Source organism: Canis aureus, chromosome 26 (assembly GCF_053574225.1).
Source record: "Canis aureus isolate CA01 chromosome 26, VMU_Caureus_v.1.0, whole genome shotgun sequence".
NCBI lineage: Eukaryota > Metazoa > Chordata > Mammalia > Carnivora > Canidae > Canis > Canis aureus.
Window position 1 is genome coordinate 19,579,464 of NC_135636.1, and position 22,706 is coordinate 19,602,169.

Genomic DNA, 22,706 nt, shown 5'->3' on the forward strand with positions numbered 1-22,706 from the left:
AGGCCCTGGGCTGCAGAAGGCACTAAACCGCTGAGCCACCTGGGCTGCCCAACAACAGTGATTCTTACTAACATTTATTACAAGGACATTTTCCAAATTTACAATAATTTGTAAATGCCTTATATTTTTCTAAAGGCTGGCTCCATATAGAATTGAGCTACTTACTACTAATTAACACCTAACTCAAGATCTTCTCTGGAGGCAAAATTAATCTTTCTCTCCTATAGGATTAGAGACTGATTGCATGTGCCCTGCAACACTGGTAGTTTTATAGCTGTCTTTGTTTTAAGCCCAGGACAGAAATCACACTCTTTCATCATGTATTGACCATATTACCCAGTTTTATGCTTTGCACAGCTAGTACATTCTTATAAAGTACACTGTGAAAAAAGCTCAGTCACCTTCTCATTGTCTTGCAGCCACACATTGTCTTGCAGCCACACACATCAGGGTGTGGTGATCCCCAGGTACCGCTGTATCTAATGTGTATCTGCAGGGGAGATTCGGAAGTCATTTAGGCTGCTTTCATTTTATTTTTATTTTTTTGCTTTCATTTTAAATCTGACGAACTGTAGCCAAGAGAAGTGCGAGATCCATTGAATGCAACTGGCAATATCCTTTTATTCGCAGACTCGTTTTATGTTAGTCCTCAACGTTTTGGAAGTGTCTTCATAAAAATTAAAATCGTTAAAAAATACAATTGCAGAGTGTAGTTTCACTATTCTCTCCAACGGGGCAGTGATACTTCCACACACACACGAGATTTAAATGTTCCTCTTCCTTCAGCGAGGGATGGCCGCGAGTCCTCCCGTCTCCTCGTTATCAATGGGTTTACTCTGCGGTATTGTCATTTTCGCTACCATTGAACGGGGGGATGGATTTGGGGATTAGCGGCCGTGTTTCTGGTTAGAATCCCCGCGCGCCGACCCGGGTCCTGGGGCCCGGGCACGCGCAGCGCCCACCGCAGCGGCGGCAGCCCTGGGTCGTCTGATTGCGGGGGCGGGGGCGGGGGCGGGGCCGGGGCGGGGGCGGGGCCGGGCGCGGGGGCGGGGCCGGGGCGGCGGCGGGGGCGGGGCCGGGGCGGCGGCGGGGGAGGGCGTCAGAAAGCGAGGGCGGCCGTCGCCTCGGCAACAGACACGGGGGCAACGACCGGGCGAGGCGGAGGGGGCGTGGCCTCGGCGGCCCGGGCGGATAAGAGGCGGCGCCAGCTGCCCGCCTCCGCAGCTGGGACCGTCGGCGCGGCCTGGCGGAGGCGGAGGCGGGGCGGCCCGGTACCGCCTCGAGCACCTGCACAGGCCCGGGCCCGCCGCTCCCTTTCCCCACGCCCACGCCCCTCGCCGTGGAGCCTCCGCCGCGTCCCGGCATGGCGGGCGGGCCCTGGGGGCCGCTGCTGACGGCGCTCCTGGCCGCCCGAGTCGCGGCGGAGGCCGGCCCCGAGCAGGCCGCGCTGCCGGAGGAGCGCAGCTGGGTGCTGCCCATGACCGCCTCCAACTGGACGCTGGTGATGGAGGGCGAGTGGATGCTGAAATTGTGAGTGTGCGCGCCCGCCCGCCCTGCACGCCCTGCACGCCCTGCACGCCGCACGGGCCTCGGGGCGCCGCCCTCCCGGAGCAGCGCGGGCCGCGGGGAAGCCGGCGCGGCCCCTGGGCTCGACCCGCGGCGCCGGGGCCGGGCTGCTCGCGCTGCGCATGCGCGCCGGGCCCTCCGCGGTGACAGCTGCGGGAGTCTAGCATCGCCCCCCCCCCCCCGCCTTGTTAGTCCCCCGCTTTGGTGCGGCGGAGGCAGAGTTCTAGGGATGCGGGGGACGGCTTACCGAGGGGAGGGGGGGGATGGAGAAAACCTGCTGGAAAAAAAAATCGCGTGCTTTTGATACGGGCCTGGACGGAGAGGAGGGGCTGTCATTCAATGGCACTGTCGTATAGTACGAATATGTAGCACGGGGGGGCGGGGGGCAAGGGATTCATTGAAGGAATGAATGATTCCAGCTCGGAAGGGCAGGCCCGTTTGTGCCAAGCAGTCCGGTTTTCGTTTCGAAGACCCTGGGATGTCATCGTGAGAAATAAAACAGGACGATGGAGTGTGTTTGAAGTTTTAGAGAAAGATTTCAAATAAATGTTGATACTCGTTACCGCTTTTAGAGGTAGAGATTTCTGAGTAGGTATCTTACTAGTGCTGATGTAATAAAAGGACATTCCTAAATTACCCCTTTTGAACAACAGAAGGTAAATTGTGCACCTTTGAAGGAGATGGGGAAAATACGGAGTTAGGAACAGGCAGGTAGCTTAAAATGAACTTCTAGGAAGGAAGTGATCATTTGGGAAAAAAAGGCTTAAGGTAGACAATAGGCAGGTGTCTGAACAGACTTCAGAGACCGTCATGGTGGGCTTTCAGGGGGAGGGGAAATGAAGCACCTCTGGAGAAATGATTACCCAGACCTTATCTCCTATCTCCTTAGACTGTAGTTTTAGGTAATGTATGTGCTTGGTCACTACTACTTGGTAATTAATCTTACCTTGAGGACACAGACACACAGAATTGCATCTTTCTTTTATTTGTCCAAGACCAAATTTTGATTCTTTTTTTTTTTTTTTTAGATTGCAAACAGATGCCCGTGGAGTGAAAAATCTCACTGTGACATCAGGGCCAAAAGTTAGAAGTCCCTTAGCAGATTACATTGTTCAGAGAATATAATACGATACACATTACCCATTCAAACATGCATTTACCTTTGGGTCACAGAGAAGGGAATATTTTAGACTTCAAGATAATAAAATGCCTTTGGTAATCATAATGAACCAGTGAAATGATTAAAGAAATCTGTAGACATGTAAGACTTATTAAATTGCTTCACTACTTTGGATGAAGAGGGCAAGGTCTTTTTCCATTTAAGAGAGAAACTTTTAAAAGTAAGTGGAGCTTTATTCAAGACTGCCATGTTTGTAATAATCATAAGAATTTTAGGCTGCATTTGGTCAGCTAGTACTACAGAAAGTTCTTTTTTATTTTCGAGATTTTTGTTTATTCATTCATGAGAGACAGAGACATGGAGGGAGAAGCAGGCTCCCCACAGGGAGCCTGATGTGGGACTTGATCCCCGGGACCCAAGATCACACCCTGAGCCGAAGGCAGATGCTCAACTGCTGAGCCATCCAGGCGTCCTGAAAGTTCTTTTTTAAAGTAGGTGCTTACACAGTGGAGCTTTCTAGATGTCAGTGTTCTGAAATCTGACTTTGTGTATGTACACTGACGGTCAAAACAGAAAGGCCTCAACTCCTGTATTCTCCTTTTTGGAATACCTATGTTTTTGTTTTTGTTTTTGTTTTTTTAAGTAAAAGAACTAAGCAAACTAAAGGTGAACATAAGCCTCATTAAGCTTGTAAACACCAACAGCCAATAATTCCTGTGTTTGGCCATGTTGACTGTTCAAATTATACTCTTCATAAATATACAAGCCCAGGCATAGTAACTGATTGCTCTGAACTGGCCATGCATCCACTGTATGGAATATGTCTGGGCTGCGATACAGGATGAGACTTGTAACCCGGAAGTAAGCTGCCCTTGAGACCATTTTAGTAGAAGTTCCCTTTTCATCAAGTGCACTTCAGAATAGTTCAGTGTGAAGGGAGGCTGTAAAGGGAAGAGGATTTAAACCATTTCATCCAGCTTTTGTCTATATACCAGAACCTAAGTCCTGAAGAAATATTGTGGTTCTTATCTGTTTGTGATACTCCCTCTCCTCCCTTTGACAAAATCTAGCACCTAAAAGATACAAAATTCATTATATTCTCAACCACTATAGGCCTGTAATTTCCAAGAATTCACTTAAATAGCCAATAATTAGCTTTTTTTTTTTTTAAGGACCTAGCAGTGTTTTCTGCTCCTGGTGTAAAGCTCAATTTGTTATATTTTCTTTGTCTTTAAAAGAGTCCTTTTTTTTTTTTTTTTTTTTTTTGGAAACTTGCATTTGAATTTTCAGGTTTTTAATAAAGATTTATTTATTTATTTTAGAGATAGATAAAGAGAGAGCATGCATGTGTGTAGGGGGAAGGGGTAGAGAGAGAGACTAGTCCAGCAGACTCCTCACTGAGTGTGGAGTCCAATTCTGAGCTCCATCTTGGGACACTGAGATCATGACCTGCGCCAAAACCAAGAGTTGGTCCTTCAACTAACTGAGCCACCCAGGCGCCCCTGAATTTTCACTTAAAAAAAAAACACTTCTCTGTTAAGGAGAAATATGAGTTAAAATGTATTTTTAGTAATTCACTTTCTGAAATTTTTTTAAAATCTGAAAATTTATCCCATTGCTTTTACACTTTCTTCAGTGCTTATCGTATATTCAGTTTCTCTCTTCTTGTTTGCTTTTATATGTTGTTTTATAACTTTATTCCTATTTCTGCCATATCTCTATCATTGGCTTGCTGTGCTTTTCTTAACTTCCGATGAAAAGTTTGCTCTTTCTCAGGGGTCGGAAAGATTATATAATCTTTAAAATATCTTCTGATATTTTCTTTTCTCTATTTCCATTGTTTTGTACTATCCATTCAGTTACTTTGTAACCTTTTGCTATTTTAAACTTTTTTGGTTCCTTTGAAAATAGTACTTTTGTTCCTTTGACAAAGGACAGTACACATTCCATATACTTTTCTGGTGGTTTTTCCTCCCAGAGAAATAAGTAGCTTTCCACTCAGCTTAATTTTGACCTGCCTACTTTAAAATTGATATTCAGAGACAAAGTATGTCTCTGGATTAATTTACTTCTGTAATGCATATAGATCTTTATAAAACACTACCTTTTCTAACTTTGTTCTTGGGATAATCATGTTTCAAAATTGAAATTAGTCATAGTGATGGAGGGAATCATTTATTTCCCTAGGAAATTTAGTGATTTTTTCCCCCAAATCCTTCTTATTCCTGAAGAGAATGTCTTCAGCGTCATTGCCTTAGCTTGTTGCTGACAAATAGTTATAATTTTTTACAGTTTAATAGATTATCTTGATGTACTGATTGAATGTTTAAGACATAGTCATTAAATACTTGTTATATTTCAGGTTTAGAGTTAGAGGTCTGAGAAGATGAAAATGAATGGAGCTACATTCTTTGCTTTTAAGGGACTGTCTACTGTGCTCTGAAAGAAATATATAGCAGATATAATATTCATTTAATGTAGCAAATGTTTACTGAATATAAACATTCTGTCAAGCATTCCACAGTGATTCTCATCAAGGCACTATTGGTATCTTGAGTTGGACAGTCCTTTGATACGTGGAGATGGCCTGTCCGTTGCTGAACCTTTAGCACTGCTGCCCCTACCCATTACATTCTAGTATTCATGTGACACCAAAACAATTCAGCAATCTCCATCCCCTATGCATATTTCCAAATGTCTCCGATTGGAAACCACTGCACTGGGTACTGTTATGGGTATTTAAAAACATGCAAATTAATAGCTCATAAGTGAACCTAGAAGTATTTGATTTCAGATTTTGTTTGTCACGAAGGGTTATCCACATCCCCTCCACTATCCTCATCATTTCAGTCACAGTAAACCGTTAAGTTGCTTACATCGCATGTCCTGAATGTGCTCTTATTTGATCAGCCCAGCGATCTGGTACAGAATCCTCATTCACATTCTCCTTTACTAGAGGAGATGAAAACTCGAAAAGGTTAAAGCTTTAGTCAAGGCCAGATCCTTAGCAAGTGGTTGGCAGGGCCAGAGCTAGAATGCAGGCCCAAGCTTTGCAGTTCCTGATGCAAGCCCAGGAGAATGGTTGGGAAGTGGGGTGGGTGGGAGGGTTTGCTGGAGGAAGACACAGAGGCTGACTGATTCATGCTTAGGCTGTCAGCTTGTCAGCACCATGAGCCACTTGAAAGGAAGCCTTTTCCCTGTGGGATTCAGAGGCCCACCCATGGTTTTATCATCTGTAGAAATCCAGATGAAAAGCATTATTGCTAAATGCTCATTCCTGATACTTTTCACACTTAAACAGGTGCTCTGCCTTCTGTGCACACCATCCACCCAGGAATATTCTCACTTTGCCTTGTTTGTATCTAGCATGGCCCTTATCACAGCTTGTAATTATTAATTTATATGCTTCAACACTAGGTTTTTGTCTAATTCCTTCTCTAGACAATTAGCTTTTCAGTAGAAGACAAAAGTTTTCTTCTTCCTGTTTATCTCCAGAGCCTTGATAACTGTGAAGTTCTAGGTGTTCAATAAATACTTTGACTAAGTGAATGAATGAATAATAGACTAATTGTTCCTTTGCTCAAGACTTTCCTCAAGGACATCACTGAAGGAAACATCTATCTATATATATTATCCTAGGTACTAAGAAGAGTCACTATCATCTCCCACTTGTTTATTAATATAATAAATACTTATTGTGGCCTAGGACCTGACAGGCTCTGTTCTAGCTAGTTATAAGTGATGTACCAATTACTGGCTTCATGGAGTGTTCATTTTCTTTCTTTTTTTTTTTAAAGATTTTATTTATTCATTTGATAGAGTACAAGCAGGGAGCGTGGCAGGCAGAGGCAGAGGGAGAAGCAGGCTCCCTGCAGAGGACATGGGGCTCCATCCTAGCGTCCTGGGATCATGACTTGGCCAAAGGCAGGTGCTTAACCGACTGAGCCACCCAGGTGTTCCTGGAGTGTTCATTCTAAAGCAGGTAGTGAATTCCATTTTCTCTAGCAGATATGGTTTCTTTTTTCTTTTTCTTTCTTTCTTTCTTTCTTTCTTTCTTTCTTTCTTTCTTTCTTTTTTTTTTTTTTTTTTTGCAGGTATGGTTTCATAGAGTTATCAATTTTTATTTTTCCTCTACATTTTATGATAAAATGGCCTAGAAATGATCTTCTAAAGAAATAGAATTAAATAAAAGCCTTCCAACTTTTGGGTCATTAAGAGTTTTTCTGTGTTTTCCAGAGAGAAGAATAACATTTGATGTAGGTGGGTCATTATCTGTTGACATTTTGATTTAGTTTCATGTTTTAAGTCCTAGAAAGATGAACCTAGTGTATCTCTTTCATCTTCATTGTCACATATTCTTCTGAGCATTTTGGTCAAAGTAAGTTCTAAGTGAAAATCTGCTGTATCAGTCATTGTCCGTCTCCTTTCTGCAAGGATAAGAAAAGAGAATGTGTGGGAGTGTGCACTCTCTCTCGGAGAGAATATGTGAAATTTGAGCCAAGACAGAAGATAAATTGCCCATTATTGGGGAATAAAAATGTACTTTCAGTAAAATTTTATTTCTAGGAAGAGTTTTTAAGTAACTCCTTTCTCTGAAACATTTTGTACATTTAATGAAATCTCACACCAAGTTCAGTTGGCTCATGCAACCAAAGTAACAAGGGCTTTCAACCACCTTGCATATAGCAGAAACGTAAGTGTGATAAATGCATAAATATGGACATGGATGACAAGAAAACATGCTTTTGAAATGTGTTTCCCAGGAGTGGCCAAAAAACACTAGATTGATATCCAAGTTGGTATAATTTAACAGTATTTTAGCTATCTGGAATGTATTTTGCACGTCTTTATGAAGCTTACTGACTTTCTATACTGCTGCCACCTGGGAAAAGTTTAAACAGGAAAGATACTGTTGTATAGTTTACATGATTATAAAGGTTCTAATTCCTCTTAGAGCCTCTTACAAGAAAGAAGGATTAATTTAAAGAACGAAGTTATGACAGATCAACTCTTTAATAGTTCTTAGAAGGCTGACATTATGAACTAGTCTTAAATAATATAAATGAAGGCCATAGTCCGGTCCTTGCTGCTGATTTTTTTCATGTATATGTGCATATAAATTGCATATATATATATATATATATATATCCATACATACACAGAGAGACAGAGTGCATGAGTACATGAAAGTCTTGAGTTTCCTTGTTTGTATTCATTGGGCCCCTACAAGTATTTTCCTTTAGTAGGTTCTAAATTACTATCTAAATCACAGTCCTTTAGTTGTGAAAGAATACTAATAATTTAAAAAGCTGAAACAGCAGTGGACCATTTCCCACACCAGAGACTCAGAGCTGACTTATTCCTACCATCAAAAGAACACACTAAGTTAGTGAATGATGTTGGTGTACTCCAACACAAACAGCTCTGATTAAATCTCAGAATAATAGCACTCATAGTCCCAGTCTCCAGTGGGTAGCAGCTACATTAAAAAAAAAAAAAAAAAAAAGGAATATCTAATATTACCTCGATAGCATTTTTATGTCTGGGGATCACTGTCACCAAAATCCCAATTTACGTAATAGCCTGTCTAGAGATTAGGGACTGGGATTTTTAAAAATAAAAGATGAAATTTGCAAGATTTAATAATTACTGATGTAGGGGATCCCTGGGTGGCTCAGCGATTTAACTCCTGCCTTCGGCCCAGGGTGTGATCCTGAAGTCCCAGGATCCAGTCCCGGGGGGGCTCCCTGCAAGGAGCCTGCTTCTCCCTCTGCCTGTATCTCTGCCTCTCTGTGTCTCTCATGAATAAATAAATAAAATCTTTAAAAAATAATAATAATTACTGATGTAATAAATATGTCCATGCATTAAATGCAAAGGCAACAGGCCTAGGGAAACAAAGCATAAAAGACCTAGAACTCATTAAATTGTACTGCAAAATTTCTTCCTTATTTTTGGTAATTTTTTCCTTCTGTCTGGTTCTCTCTCTCTCTCTCTCTCTCTCTCGGGCTCTATTTTCCTTGGAGACTTTATCACATAAATACCTCCATCTGGGTTCTTGCTCTGTGTTGTCTTAGATGACCTTAAGCAAGGTCCTTTAAACCTGCCTTGTCTGACAGTGAGGTTGTAGGGTTCAGACGAGCTAATGTATCATAAAAATGTCTTGGAAACCAAGCAGTATTTTACAAGTGTAATTGATATTAATGATTGTTCTTAGTGTGTGCCTGCTTTTATAAGTCATCTAAGTTATAAGGAGCAATCTTCTCATCTATAAGTTATTGGGGGCAGTAACCTTCTAAAGTAGCTGCTGTTACTATTCCATTTTGCAATTGAGGAAGCTGGGGCATGGAGTGATTACTAAGCTGCCCACAGTCACACGGTTAATTTGTAAGTTGATCTTATTGAATCCTCTGGCAGAACTTTCACCTAATACACTGACGCCTGTTGAAGTACTAAATAATAAAATGCTCTCTTTTTTTCCTAAAGCTTACCAACTGCTTGTCGCAGCATCATCTGCCATACAGATATTTTTAAAATAGGTAGAAAGTGTCTTTTCTCAAAGACTATAATTTTCTTTAAAATTTGTTTATTTATTTATTGAGCACTTACTGTACTAGGTAACTAGGTATATGCTTTGCCCTGTTAATGCAGAGATACATGTTTCTTTTTTTTCTTTTTTTTTCCCCCCAAACAACCCAAATGCTTTAATGTTTAATGGCCTGCCGCCAGGACCCACAGCCTTCTTACAAACCTTAGCCAGGCCAAAGGCCAAGGTTGCCAGCCTTTGGCTCAATTTAGCACTCTGCAAGGAGGTAACTCACAGCAGGCATGACCGATGGGGCTCTGGCTTGGGGAGGACCGAGGCCACCAGTTTGGATCTTCGGAGACCTCCCAGGATTGGGCTGTCATTCAGCCTGTCTTATCTCGTCCCTGAGTCCCTGCAGCCTCTTGGCTTCCAGCAAACGTACGACTTTCTTGGGAAAATGCACCGGGTGGAGGAGGCAGCTCAGGGAAGTCATAGATGTCGATTCAGGAGCGGCCTGGGGCCCCCCAGAGGTAAGAGCAGCAGACCCAGAATGAGTATGCCAGCCCTAGGCTGTATCCTGGCACCCCCTGTAGCGATGGAGAGAAGGGGCAGGCTTCCCCAAGGAGCTCCAGGCTGGGGGTCAGGGCCCAATCCCAGATGCTGGGGGACAGTTCCAGGCTTTCCTGGGAAAGGACTCTAGGTAAAGTAGAAGTCATCCACACTGTACACTGTACCACCCTAAATAACCTATGACACACGAAGACTTTCTAGAAGGTTCTGCTTGCCTTAGCCTCCTATCCCAGGCCCTGGCTGAGATCTAGGCCCCTGTCCTGGGGAAGGAGCAGAGAGCAAACCTGAATGGGTGTGTGCCAGGCATCACCCCCACAACAACCCTGTGAGGTAGGCTGCATTGTCCTATCTTACAAATGGAGAACTGAGGGCTCACAGGAGGAAGTGACTTGCCTGGTCATACAGCAAGGAACACCGGAGCCAGGATTCAGCCCAAGTCTGTTGAGCTCCAAAGCCCACATGCTTTCTCTCAGGAAGAAACAGGAAGTTGTCCTAATAATAAAGGCCCTCAAGTTAAAAGTTTGGGGGCTCTCAGCCCCATGGGGTGTGAGGGTGGCAGTGAGAGGAGAAGCTCCCAGGGCATGTCCGCATCTGGCCCTGGGAAGCTGGGCCTATAGCAGGTAGGGGGTACAGAGGGTGACCCCACATGGCATCTGTCCAGAGAGCAACCAGCACTACAGGGGATGGCTCTGGTCACCCAGCACCTGTGGCTGGGGCATGGGCCGATCCGGCCCTGTGGCCTTGTGGCCCCAAGTGGGCAGTGCCAGGCCATTGAGCCAGGCAGTTTCTCGCAGGCTGCAGAAGTGGGCCCTTAGTATGGGGCCCTGGGGGCAGGTGCTGGCGGCAGGGGCGGGTGAGGCACTGCAGGCCCCTTCCTCAGGGGCTGCCTCTGCTTTCTCCAGGCCAGGGGTTGGTGGCTTCCTCCCTGGCTTCCTGGCCTTGGGGACGGGTGACTTCCAGGCCAGGGCTAGGCTCTCCGACTCATCTCTGGCCATGGTGGGTTCTGAGGAGGGCTCAGATCCAGCCTCAGTGTCAAAGTCACCTGGCATAAGATATATGTTTTTAAAATCTACCATGTTCAAAGATGTCAGCAGATTGTTCTTGGCCTATGTTCTTTATTCCATATATCTGGGATTTCTGGTATTAGAGTGTGAGCTGTAATGAGAAGATTAATGACTTTTTAGAATATTCTTGGAATTGACTCTCCTAGCCCCTTCTAGAGATGGATGAACGAATCCTTAGAGAGGATGAACAATTGTGCTGAAGTCTGACTGCTTCTGGCGTCTGGCTGGTGAAATGCATGCCTTGCTTTGGGCAGCCCTCTCTCTCCTGGGCTGTACCCAATCTAAATATTTGTGTTGAAGTAAATGCAACCTCCCCATTATGTTGACTTTTTAACCCCGCATACACTTTCAAAATGTGAAATATCAAGATATTGTCCCTTTTCTGTTTGTTATTGTTGTTTTTCAGAAAAGTTGGTTTGTATGCATCATTGCGTTGAGTGTTGCATGGTTCCTATACACATGCTCCTGCTCAGGTCGAGATAAAAGGGTTCATAAATGATGACCTGACAGCACCTTTGAGCCTGAATCTTGTATAGAATTTGATCATTTAACATTTTTCCTCTTTATTTCCTAAGGCATTTTTTCCTGTGTGTGTTTGTTTTATTCTTTTGGCAGACATTCTTTCCTACTTCCCTCCCCCCATGCCTTTCTTCTCTTAATATAGAAATAATAGATGCCACATTTTGTAAAAATAACTCAGGAATGGAAAGAAATGAAAAATAAATTGGAGGGAATCAACATTTTCACAAAGCTGAGCCTGCCCATCCAGAACTTGCTGTATCTTTCCATTTAATCTCCTTAAGAAAGATGTATTTGATCATTGTGTTGTAGCTGAAACTAATGTAATATATCAGTAATACCTCAATAAAACAACAAACAAAAGCTATCTATTGAGAAAATTTCAAACATAAACAAATATAGGAGCAGTATGATGAACCCACATCAGTCCATCATCCAGATTCTGTAGTTGTATCAGCATATTTCCAATCTTGATTCATCTTTGTCTCTTGCCCTCTACCCCTTGGTGGCATGATTTACATACTATAAAATTCACCCATTGTACATAAATAATTCAGTGATATCAAGTCTTTAAAAAATATATTTGCATTTTTTCCCTCAGCATTTTGAATTGAGTTGGAAATTTTTTTAAGTATAATTTAAACAGATTTAAGCAGATTTTAAAAATATGTCTAGTTGATGGTATCCCAAAATATTATTCAAAGTGTCTGGTGATTTTTTTTTCCTGGAATATCCTGTTCTATTTTATGAGATTGATTAATTAATTTTATTTACTGCTTTTTTTCTTCTGGGTATTATTAAGCAAAACAGAATGTCTCTCCATTTGTACTAATGTATGTTTGTGATGTTGTCCTGTAAATGTTAATTTTCCTTTAGTGTTCTATTTTAAAATGGATTTCTAGTGCATGTTACTGTTTGTTCACAATACTTTATATTAAGCATAGCTCTACCAACACTTTTAAGTTTCCATAAAGCATATTCAATCTCAATTCCTTCTAATTTCAAATGATCTCTGTAATAGATTCCTTGGACTACTGCAAATTGTCACTAACTTAGTAGCTTAAAACAGTGGAAATTTATTCTCTCACAACTCTGGAGATCAAAATTGCAAAGTCAAAATGTTGGCAAGGTTGGCTCCCTCTAGAGGCTCTGGGAGAGAGCCTGTTCCATGCTTCTCCTAGCTTCTTGTGGCTGCCAGCAGGCCTTGGCATTCCTTGGCCTGTAGCTATATACCAACCATCTCTGACTGCATCTTCACATGGCCTTCCTCCTGTGTCTCTGTGTCACACTTTCTTCTTTCTTTTATGAGAACCTACCCTAAATCCAGGATATCTCACCCCAAGGTCCTTAATTCAATTATGTGTATAATGATCTTTATTCCAAATAAGATCATATGCATGGGTATAGGGGCTTAAGACTCCAAGAGATGTTGTTCACTATACTTTCTAAACAGCAGTTTTCTCTGGATTCCTATTTTAACATCTGCATGTGAAATCCTGGAGCACATTAGAGTTTTATGGCCCATTTATGATGTTTTCTAGCATCAAGGGAGGCAAAGTGAGGCCATTAGCAAAACAGGAGGACAGCACAGCCTTCCAGTTTGCTTTTATTTTATCCTTCCCTGATCCATTATCCACAGAGCTGCCAGATGACTTTTCCAAAAATGTAAATCTGATCATGATTCTTACTTTTTTTAGGGTATCAGTCATGGAGCTTTGAATAAGTCCCAACTCCTTATACAATATTTTTAAAGCTGTGGATGATGTTTTCATCCTGTCCTGTCAATACTTTGTCTTCACACTTCTTGTTCTCTCTGCTTGGGTTAGAACATTCCTTGACCCCTCTCTGGCTATTATTCTTTAGATCTTAGTGCAGATGCTCCTTTCTCTTTGGGCCCTTCTGAGATCCTTGAGTTTCTGAAAGTCCCATAGCATCTGTTCCATATTTTCAGTCATGGCATTTACCACTTGGATTGTCCTTACTCCCATGTTTACCTCTTTTCATCTGTGGATGATAGAATCCACAAGGAGTGGGAAGGCACCATGTCTGTCTTATTCATAGGTGTAGCCTCAGTTTTCAGCATGGTGCTTAGATCATGTTTATTGAATGAAAGAATAAAACAGCAGAGTTCTAGTTGAAGGCCCAAGTACTTTTTCTAACTCCCCTTTTATTTAAGAAAGTGTGGAGTAGGCTTGGCTTATAGCTTCTACTTTCTCCACATGGTTCAGAACTGCCACATGGAAATGATTCATATTTTGGGGGACCCACTAGCAATACATCTTCTGGTATCTACCCCTCAGATCTCACTTTGATGAATCTGAAACTGGCGTGGCTAGTTTAAGACCCCCTTATGAAGACTGTCACCCTTTGTGGGATACTCAAGCAGTTTCATCCTTATAAATCAAAAGCTATCTGGAAGGTAGTAAAATTTGGGTCCATTGTAAGAATAACACTGAAATAAAGTATTTTATATATTACAGTAATTTGTGAAAATCTTCTTAAATTTTGGCTATTTTTCCCCAGAGAATTGATATTCATACATTAAATTCTAGGGGGAAATATGGTTCTGTTTTTCTATATCAAGGAACTTTGGAAAAGCTTACTTCTTCCCTTTAGTTAAGAATCTATTTTTTTAAAATTTAAATGCACTATTTCCCTACTTTGTTTTATAGATTTTTTTCAGATGTTTATATTGATTGGCTATTTTTCTTTTACAGTTATGCTCCTTGGTGTCCATCCTGCCAGCAGACCGATTCAGAATGGGAGACGTTTGCAAAGAATGGTGAAGTACTTCATATCAGTGTGGGAAAAGTAGATGTCATTCAAGAACCAGGTACTGTACAAGTTGAACATTAAATGCAAAAGTTTGTTACTTTTTATTTTGAATTTTTTGAAGCTTATAGAAAAGTTGAAAGACTAGGATTTTGAGTTTATTGACCATGAACTAACCACCTACAATCAACAGATAACATTCTGGCATATCTGGGTCTATCTATGTATGTTTGTATTTACATATGTATGTATATATATATATTTATATTTATATTGTTATTATTTTGCTGAGTCATTTGAAAATCACTTGTAGACCACATGATACTTTACCCTTCAATATTTCAGCATATTGAAATCTTTATAATTATTTCTCATATTTTTTATAGTTTTTTGAACCAGGATCTAATCAGGGTTCACTAACTGAATTTAGTTACATCTTTTCAGTTTCCCTTGATCTGGAAAATAGTCCCCTCTTTTTTTCATGACATTGACACTCTAAAGAGAACAGGCCAGGGATTTGCCTAGGTGTGTCTTTATGGTAACATTTAATTTATTCTTATATTTTCTGCAAACTTGAATTTTGGTCTAGAAGCATGATTCAGGCTAGATGTTTATGGCAAGAGTACTTTATAGGTAATCCTGTGACTTAAATTGTATTCCATCAGAAGACACATATTATCACCATTAATGTTGAGTTTGAGTACTTGGTTAAGGTGATAACAATAAACATCTCCATTATAAAGAAAAGACCCTACTTTGTGATTAGGAAATAATCTGTGGGGTGATATTTTGGGGATTTAAGATCCATGATGGTCTTACCTGAATCACATTTTTTTTTTTTTTTGAATCAGATATTTCATAGTGGGTTCTAGAATGGTGAACTTTTTTTTTTTTTTTTCCAGAATGGCAAATTTCTAATTCTGTTGTTCCATCTACATTTATTAGCTGTTAATGATGTGATTTTTCAAAGGAAAGAGGGAAATAAATGAAACTTTTAAATTCAGAAAAGATGCAATTTGTTTTTGTAGTTTAAAAATAATTGTGTTTTGGGACACTTAGGTGGCTCAGCAGTTGGATGCCTGCCTTCCTCCCAGGTGGTGATCCTGGAATCCAGGATTGGGTCCCACATCGGGCTCCCTGTGAGGAGCCAGCTTCTCCCTCTGCCTATGTCTCTGTCTCTCTCTGTGTGTTTCTCATGAATAAATAAAAAAAATCTTAAAAGAAAAAAACAGAAAAAACCCAACCCGTGTTTTGTATATAAAATGAGAAGAAAAGATGGGTTTTTGTGATTCAAATTTCAAACCTGTTTTGATTCAATAACTTTATTGGTTATTTTTTTTTCCTGTCTACATTCAATTTTTATCTCCTGTATCCCTTTATAAAGGATATTGCTGTAACTTTTCTGTAACAACTGTGAGTGCAAAAACACAATGTAAATGCATTTCCAATTACTTGGACCACAAAATGGATGGTGTCTGTTTAGATGTATTGACAAACCCTTGGAGAGAGATTTCTGTTAAAGCCATCAGTCCTCAAGCTTTTGCCTTTCTAATCATTTGAATCAAAGCCACTTCTGCCCATCTGCTATTTAGAAATGGACAATTATACTTATTAGTTTGTGGTTTGAGCTGTTAGAATGAGTTATTCTGTTTGGACATCAAATTGCAATTATATTTTTGCTCTGAAATTGTTTTTGTAGTTCAAGTCCAACAAAATCAGGTGTGAACTAATACAGTGAGTACCAGATATATTTTATGATGAGTTTCTTAGAAATGTAGCTGGCCTGTTCACATTCAGTCATTTGGTATACCTGCCGTGAATTCACAGCATGATTTGAATTAAAAGAATTAAACAATTACCTTTGTGATGGATTCACAGATCTGAAGGCTAACTGAATACAATCTTTCCAACTAAAATGTAGATTTACAGCTACTTTTTCCATTGTGAATGGATGGAGTGCTTTTTTGATCATGTAGAGACAAATTTATGATAATGAAATATTTTAAAAACAAATTTATCATCGACTCCTAGAATTTATGTAAATGTAAGCTATATATATTTGAAACATTTATCAAAGCAGAAGGAAAAAACCTTTGGTCTAGTATTTTTTAGGAATAGTGAAGAAACAAAGTCCAAATAAGGAAATAAGCAAGTTTTTTAAAGTATAATTTTAGAATTCTTTTAAATAATAAAAATTTAAAAACTGCAATTCATAAATTAAAATTATGAGACAAAATTCCACACACATGACTGAGTGGCCTAAAGAATATTTCACTTCAGATTATACTATTTTATTTTATTTTGAATTACAAATCTAATGCTGGAGTCCCTGGGTGGCTTTGTGTTTGAGCATCTGCCTTTGGCTCAGGTCATGATCCCAGGGTCCTGGGATCAAGTCCTGCATCGGGCTCCCTGCAGGGAGCCTGCTTCTCCCTCTGACTGTGTCTCTACCTGTCTCTCTGTGTCTCATGAATAAATAAATAAAGTCTTAAAAAAAAAAAAACCAAACAAATCTAATGCTGTCAATACTTTTATTTTTTATTTTATTTTTTATTTTATTTTTTTTTTATATAACAATTCACATCTTTATTCATCTATCAGTGGACAATTGGGCTGCTTCCATAATTTTGTTATTGTAAATAACTTTGCAGTAAACACAGAAGTGCATGCATCCTTTTGAATTAGTGTTTGTGTATTTTTTGGGTAAATACCCAATAGTGTGATTACTGGATCATAGGGCAGTTCTGTTTTTAACTTTTTAACTTTTAACATCCATACTGTTTTCTGCAGTGGCTGTACCAGTTTGCATTCCCACCAACAGTGCATGAATGTTCCTTTTTCTCCACATCCTCATCAATGATTGTTTCTTGTGTTGTTGATTATAGCCATTCTGACAGGTGTGAGGTGGTATCTCATTGTAATTTTGATTTGCATTTCCCTGATGATGAGTGATGAGCATCTTTTCATGTGTTTGTTGGCCATCTGGGTGTCTTCGTTGGAGAGATGTCTGTTCATGCCTTCTTCCCATTTTTAATTGGATTATTTGTTTTGTTTTTGTTTTTGTTTTTTGGTGTTGAGTTGTATAGTTCTTTATATATTTTGGATAATAACCCTTTATTGGATATGTCATTTGCAAGTATCTTCTCCCATTCTGTAGGTTGCTTTTTGTTTTTGTTGACTATATGCAAAATCTTTTAATTTTGATGTCGTCCCAGAAGTTTGTTTTTACTTTTGTTTCTCTTACTTCAGGAGACCTATCGAGATATGTGTTGCTATGGCCGATGTTAGAGGCATTACTGCATGTGTTCTCTTCTAGGGTTTTTATGGTTTCAGGTTTCACTTTGATGTCTTTAATCCATTTTTAGTTTATTCTATGGTGTAAGAAGGTGGTCCAGTTTCATTCTTTGTATGTTGCTGTCCAGGTTTCCCAACACCATTTGTTGAAGAGGCTGTCTTTTTTCTTGGATATTCTTTCCTCTTTTGTTGAAAGTTGGGAGGAAATTAAGCCTATAATTAGGCTTGTAAGTGTGGGTTTATTTCTGGACTCTCTGTTCTGTTCTGTTGATCTATGTATCTCTTTTTGTGTCAGTACCTTCCTGTTTTGATTACTACAGTTTTGGTTTTTTTTTTAAAGGGTTTAAGAATAATGTATGTATTCAACAAATACTTGCATTTCTACCATGCATCAGGTTTTGTTCTAGATACATGATACAAGTGAGTAAGGAAGATAAAGACCTGGCTCTCCACTGAGCCTACATTTTAGTGAAGGAGGAAAATAGTAATAAGAGTAAATTGGAGAAGAGTGTCTGGTGGTAGTAAGGACTAAGAGGAAAAAGAAAGCAAGCTAAAAATTTAGAAAATGACAGGAGCCACTATTTTAAAGAGGAAGGACTGTTTGACTAGATATCTTGACATATTGAGGAAGTGAATTTCAATAAGCTGTAGGAGAGGAGCATTACAGACAGACCAGAGAGCACATGCAGGCAGGAGTGTACTTGGCTTATTTGAGGAACCATATGACAGCCAGTGGGGTACTCAAGATAAGCAGAGCTGGAGAGGTAGCTAGGAACCAGACCATGGGGGTCTAGTTGGCCATGCGAAGGAATTTAGATTTTAGTATGATAGGAAAGAAGTTACTGGAAGGTTTTGAGCAAGAAAGCGACATGATATGCATGGCTTACATTTTAAAAGAATTGCTTTGGCTGCTACGTGAAAAGTTTCCTGTAGGAGGTTGGAAGTAGAAGCAAGAGGAGAAGTTAAGAGGCTAATGCAGTAGTTCAGCATGGAGACTATGGTAGCTCGAACTAATAGCAGCAGGGATGAGTGACTGGAGTTGAGATGCTACATTTGGCTGGAATATCCAAAAGGATTTCCCGATGGATTGGCCTGTAGCATTTGATGGAAAGGAGAAGATAGTAAAGATGAAAGGAGGAGCAGGTTGGGAATAGGGTTGAAGTTCGACATGTTCAATAGAAAACCAAATAGAGCTGAGCTGGAGATATACATTTGAGGATCATCGCTGTGGATGTATTTGAAAGGAGAGGAAGAGGGACACCTGGGTGGCTCAGTGGTTGAGCATCTGCCTTTGGCTCAGGTCATGATCCTGGGGTCCTGGGATCGAATCCCACATCGGGCTCTCTGCAGGGAGCCTGCTTCTCCCACTGCCTGTGGCTCTGCCTCTCTCTCTCTCTCTGTGTCTCTCATGAATAAACAAAATCTTTTGGAAAAAAAAAGGGGGGGGGTAATAATTGAGATTACCTAGGAAGGGTGTGCTAGGGAAGTGTTTTGAGTATTGAAAACCAGGGCACTCTATCATTTAGAAGGAAAGAGGTTAGTTCCATCAGAGGAAAAAGAGAAGCATTAGAGGTAAGAAGGAGGTGGAGGAATAGGGGTTCTGGTAGCCAAATGAAGAGAGGGTGTCTTATGTGGTACTAACTCATTGGCAAGCTTCTGGGGCAACTTGTCCCTCTACTTGAAAGCTCTTTGGGTATTTACTTTGCTTTTACAGAATCTAACATTCTGAATGAGCAGTTGGGGTATCATTGAGATGATACCACTTTTCCTCAAGTTGAGCACTTTACTGGATATTTCTGTGTATAGATTTATATTTGATTATAGATCTCCATTAGCATATTCTTTCATTATGGCTGCTTTGGCAGGAATGCAGTAAGGCATAGTTTCATTTCTTTTCCCTGCAAGTAAAATTTAAAAAGAAATGAAAGCAAGAATTTTTTAGTGTTTCTGCATAGCCTTTAGTTATGCCTGTAACTCTTCCATTGGTATATCACAAGAGATTTTTTTTAAAGAAGTTTGAACAGAAAATAAGTTTTCAGAATGATAAAGATTGGGGATCATACATTGCATTTTACAGCTGAGATGTAGCAGTCAAGGAAAAGCAAAGCCTTAGATTAGATTACATAACCTTGCCTACTTAAACTACATAGACCACGTGTTGTTTTAGTTGCATGTTCTTTGGGAAATTAAATGTAATGAACATGTACTTGAATGTTCTGTTCCATGCAGATGAACTTAGTTGTGAAGGACAGGAAAACAGCATAGAGCACCCATGGGTGATGGCTATTTCACTAGACAGAGGTATACCAGACTCCTACCACAGCCAAGAATAAGCATTGTGTTTAAACCACTAATTAATTGCAAAAGCAAACTTACTTTACTGTCTTCAGTTAGTGTTCATATTTTAACTTTATAATTTTAAAAATTAGTATTTTGTATTACGGTGACAACTTTATTTCTATCTCACAGGTAAGATTTGTTCTACTTTTTTTCATTGCTTTCCTTCTGCTACTCTTTTGGTAATAACAAATAACATTTAGTTAAACATATACTTCAACCTATAATTATGTCAGACACTTTAATACATTTTAGCTTCATAACAACCCTAGAAAGAACTATTTATCTCTATTTTATTCAGAAAACTAAGACTCAGAGAGGTTAAGTAACATGCCCAAAGTAACACAGCTATAATAGAACAAAAGCTAGCAACTATTAATAATTTTTTAAATATTGAAGTTAAATAATTTCTCTTGTGCTTTTGTGTATCCAAATATATTTCCCTGATATAATTTTTCTTTCTCTAATCTTTTAATTCTTTTCTTTCTTTTGCTATATGTGTTTAAGATAAGCCTGCTAATAAGAAATTAAATTTTGTCCTGCATTTTGGATTAATGCCCTTTTTACATTGCAGTCAGTCTTCTTTTTTTTAATATTTTATTTATTTATTCATGAGAGACACAGAGAGAGAGACAGAGACAGAGAGACAGAGACAGAGACACAGGCAGAGGGAGAAGCAGGCTCCATGCAGGAAGCCTGATGTGGGACTCGATCCCGGGACTCCAGGATCACGCCCTGGGCCGAAGGCAGTCACTAAACTGCTGAGCTACCCAGGGATCCCCCAGTCTTCATTTTAAAGTAAAAGTTCCTCTTAAAGTAAAAAAGACTTGCAGAAATGTTGGGAGACCTCATGGTCAAACTTTCTTAGTTAAAGGCTGAAGAGTACGCTTGTTTCTTCTACATTTTCTGAGGTTTCTCACAGTGAATCATTATGCCAGCCTTGCTGTGAGCTGCTGCCCTGCTGTTGTAATCCATTGGTAAAGTCCATGCTAGCCTTGTTTTTCAACGTTCAAGTCCACACCCTCAGATGGTGCTTCTCTGTTCCAAGTTGGTCATGTTTGAACTTTTCAGGTAATTGAAAGACTCCCTTGATACTTGATAACATCAGTATTAAAGGTTAGAAGACATTTTTGGAGCAATGACATGAAACCCAAAGCTTTCTGACATTTGTTAGCCTCTCAGAAATGACATTTAGTCAAGGTGAATTTCCTGTGGTGTCAGATCTTTGAGGACTTAGTAGTGTTTCATAGTTAGAACTACTTTGGTTGTTCTCGATTCTGTTGTTGACTGTCCTAAATACATCCTCAGTGACAGTGGATTATTCCAGACAGCAAACTGAACTCGTAGCTGAGTTAGATGCCATGATCATATTATTAGTATTCTGCATGGGTTGTCATTTGAAGAAATACTGACAGATGTAAGTGAAAGCAGTTTTGAGGTGTTATAGTTTATTAATAATCTTTAACCTTAACTGATGGTCTTGTACTCTGGTACAATAGTTAGGGAAAAAGCACAGCAATTCATACAATGAGCCATAAAGTTCTCATACCCTTTATTTTAAAAGTTTTGGGGATGAACATCCTTTTAGTCTGAACCAGAAAGGTAAACACCAGACACTATAGACACCCAGAGACTATCTGTCACTGTGGTCAAACACTGTATTCTATGTGCTTTATAAATATAAAATAATTTAATACTAAAAAATACTGAGATAGAAATTATATGCCCATTTATGAGAAAACTCATGGTTCATATTTACTGTCCCAGATAAAAACTAAGATGCAGAAATGGGGTTTGACTTTAGGCAAGCTGGCCTGTGAATCTGGAAATATTGTTACATATACTGTATAAGTTAATATGTTTTATGAAATACATTTTCTGTTTATTTACTTTTAATTTATTGCCATGGCCGATAATGGCCAAGAACATACGAAGGATTTAAAAACTTTTTAAGATTGATTTATGTATTTATTTAGAGAGAGCTTGAGCAAGGGGTGAGGCAGAGGGAGGGGGAGAAAGAATCTCAAGCGGATTCTGAGCTTCACTCGGGGCTTGATCTCACCACCTGGAGATCACGACCTGAGCCAAAATCAAGAATCGGCTACATAACTGACTGAGCCACCCAAGCACCTTGAACAAATGAAGGATTTTAAAGACCATGTTAAAAATACTGCCTTAAGTGATGTTTAAATTTATTAGAAATCCTATTTAATCTGATAAAAATAAAACCCAGGTAGAAATTTGAAGAAGTGATGGGATGCTAATTGTACACTCCATTTTTTTCTAAGATATATTTATTTATTTATTTATTTATTTATTTGAGAAAGAGAGAGTGCATGCACACAAGTGGGAGGGGTAGAGGGAGAGGGAGAGAGAGAAAACCTCCAGCAGAATCCACACTAAGTTCAAAGCCTGATGTGGGGCTCTATCTCACAACCCCAAGATTGTAACCTGAGCCAAAATCAAGATGCTTAGCTGACTGTGCCACTCAGGTATCCTTGTGCATTCTATTTTAAAAGAGCATGTAAGTAAAGCATAATTCCCTAACACTGTAACTCTCCTTATATAAAATTTGGCATGGTCATAAAAATCTGTAGCTAAGTAAGAAGTGAGATATGAAACTTTTTATAAAAAAGATTCTATTTATTTATTCATGAGAGACACATAAAGAGAGGCAGAGACATAGGCAGAGGGAGAAGCAGGCTCCAGAAGGGAGCCCGATATGGGACTTGATCCCGAATCATGGGATCATGCCCTGAGCCAAAGGCAGATGCTCAACCGCTGAGCCACCCAGGCCTCCCTGAAACTTTTTATAGTAAGCAAGACATGTAATAATTTTTCAAGTCTTTAGGATCACCAGTACTTTTTCCCTTGGCAGTTTAGATTTGGAAATACACTAAAATATGCCTTTGTTCCTTGGTAGAGTGGTTCCAAGCTT

At 39.9% G+C, this 22,706-nt stretch overlaps 1 protein-coding gene across 1 annotated transcript in view; it reads left to right on the top strand.

Annotated features, from left to right (window-relative positions):
• The first annotated feature begins 1,193 nt into the window (after positions 1 to 1,193).
• The window catches only part of TMX4 (thioredoxin related transmembrane protein 4), a 52,039-nt gene continuing 30,526 nt past the window's right edge, over positions 1,194 to 22,706 (top strand). Inside the window, exons 1-2 of the mRNA XM_077872245.1 lie at positions 1,194 to 1,530; positions 14,083 to 14,198. Of these exons, the coding sequence (XP_077728371.1) occupies positions 1,364 to 1,530; positions 14,083 to 14,198 (283 nt within the window). The 5' untranslated portion in view covers positions 1,194 to 1,363. The remainder of the gene's footprint in view (positions 1,531 to 14,082; positions 14,199 to 22,706) is intronic.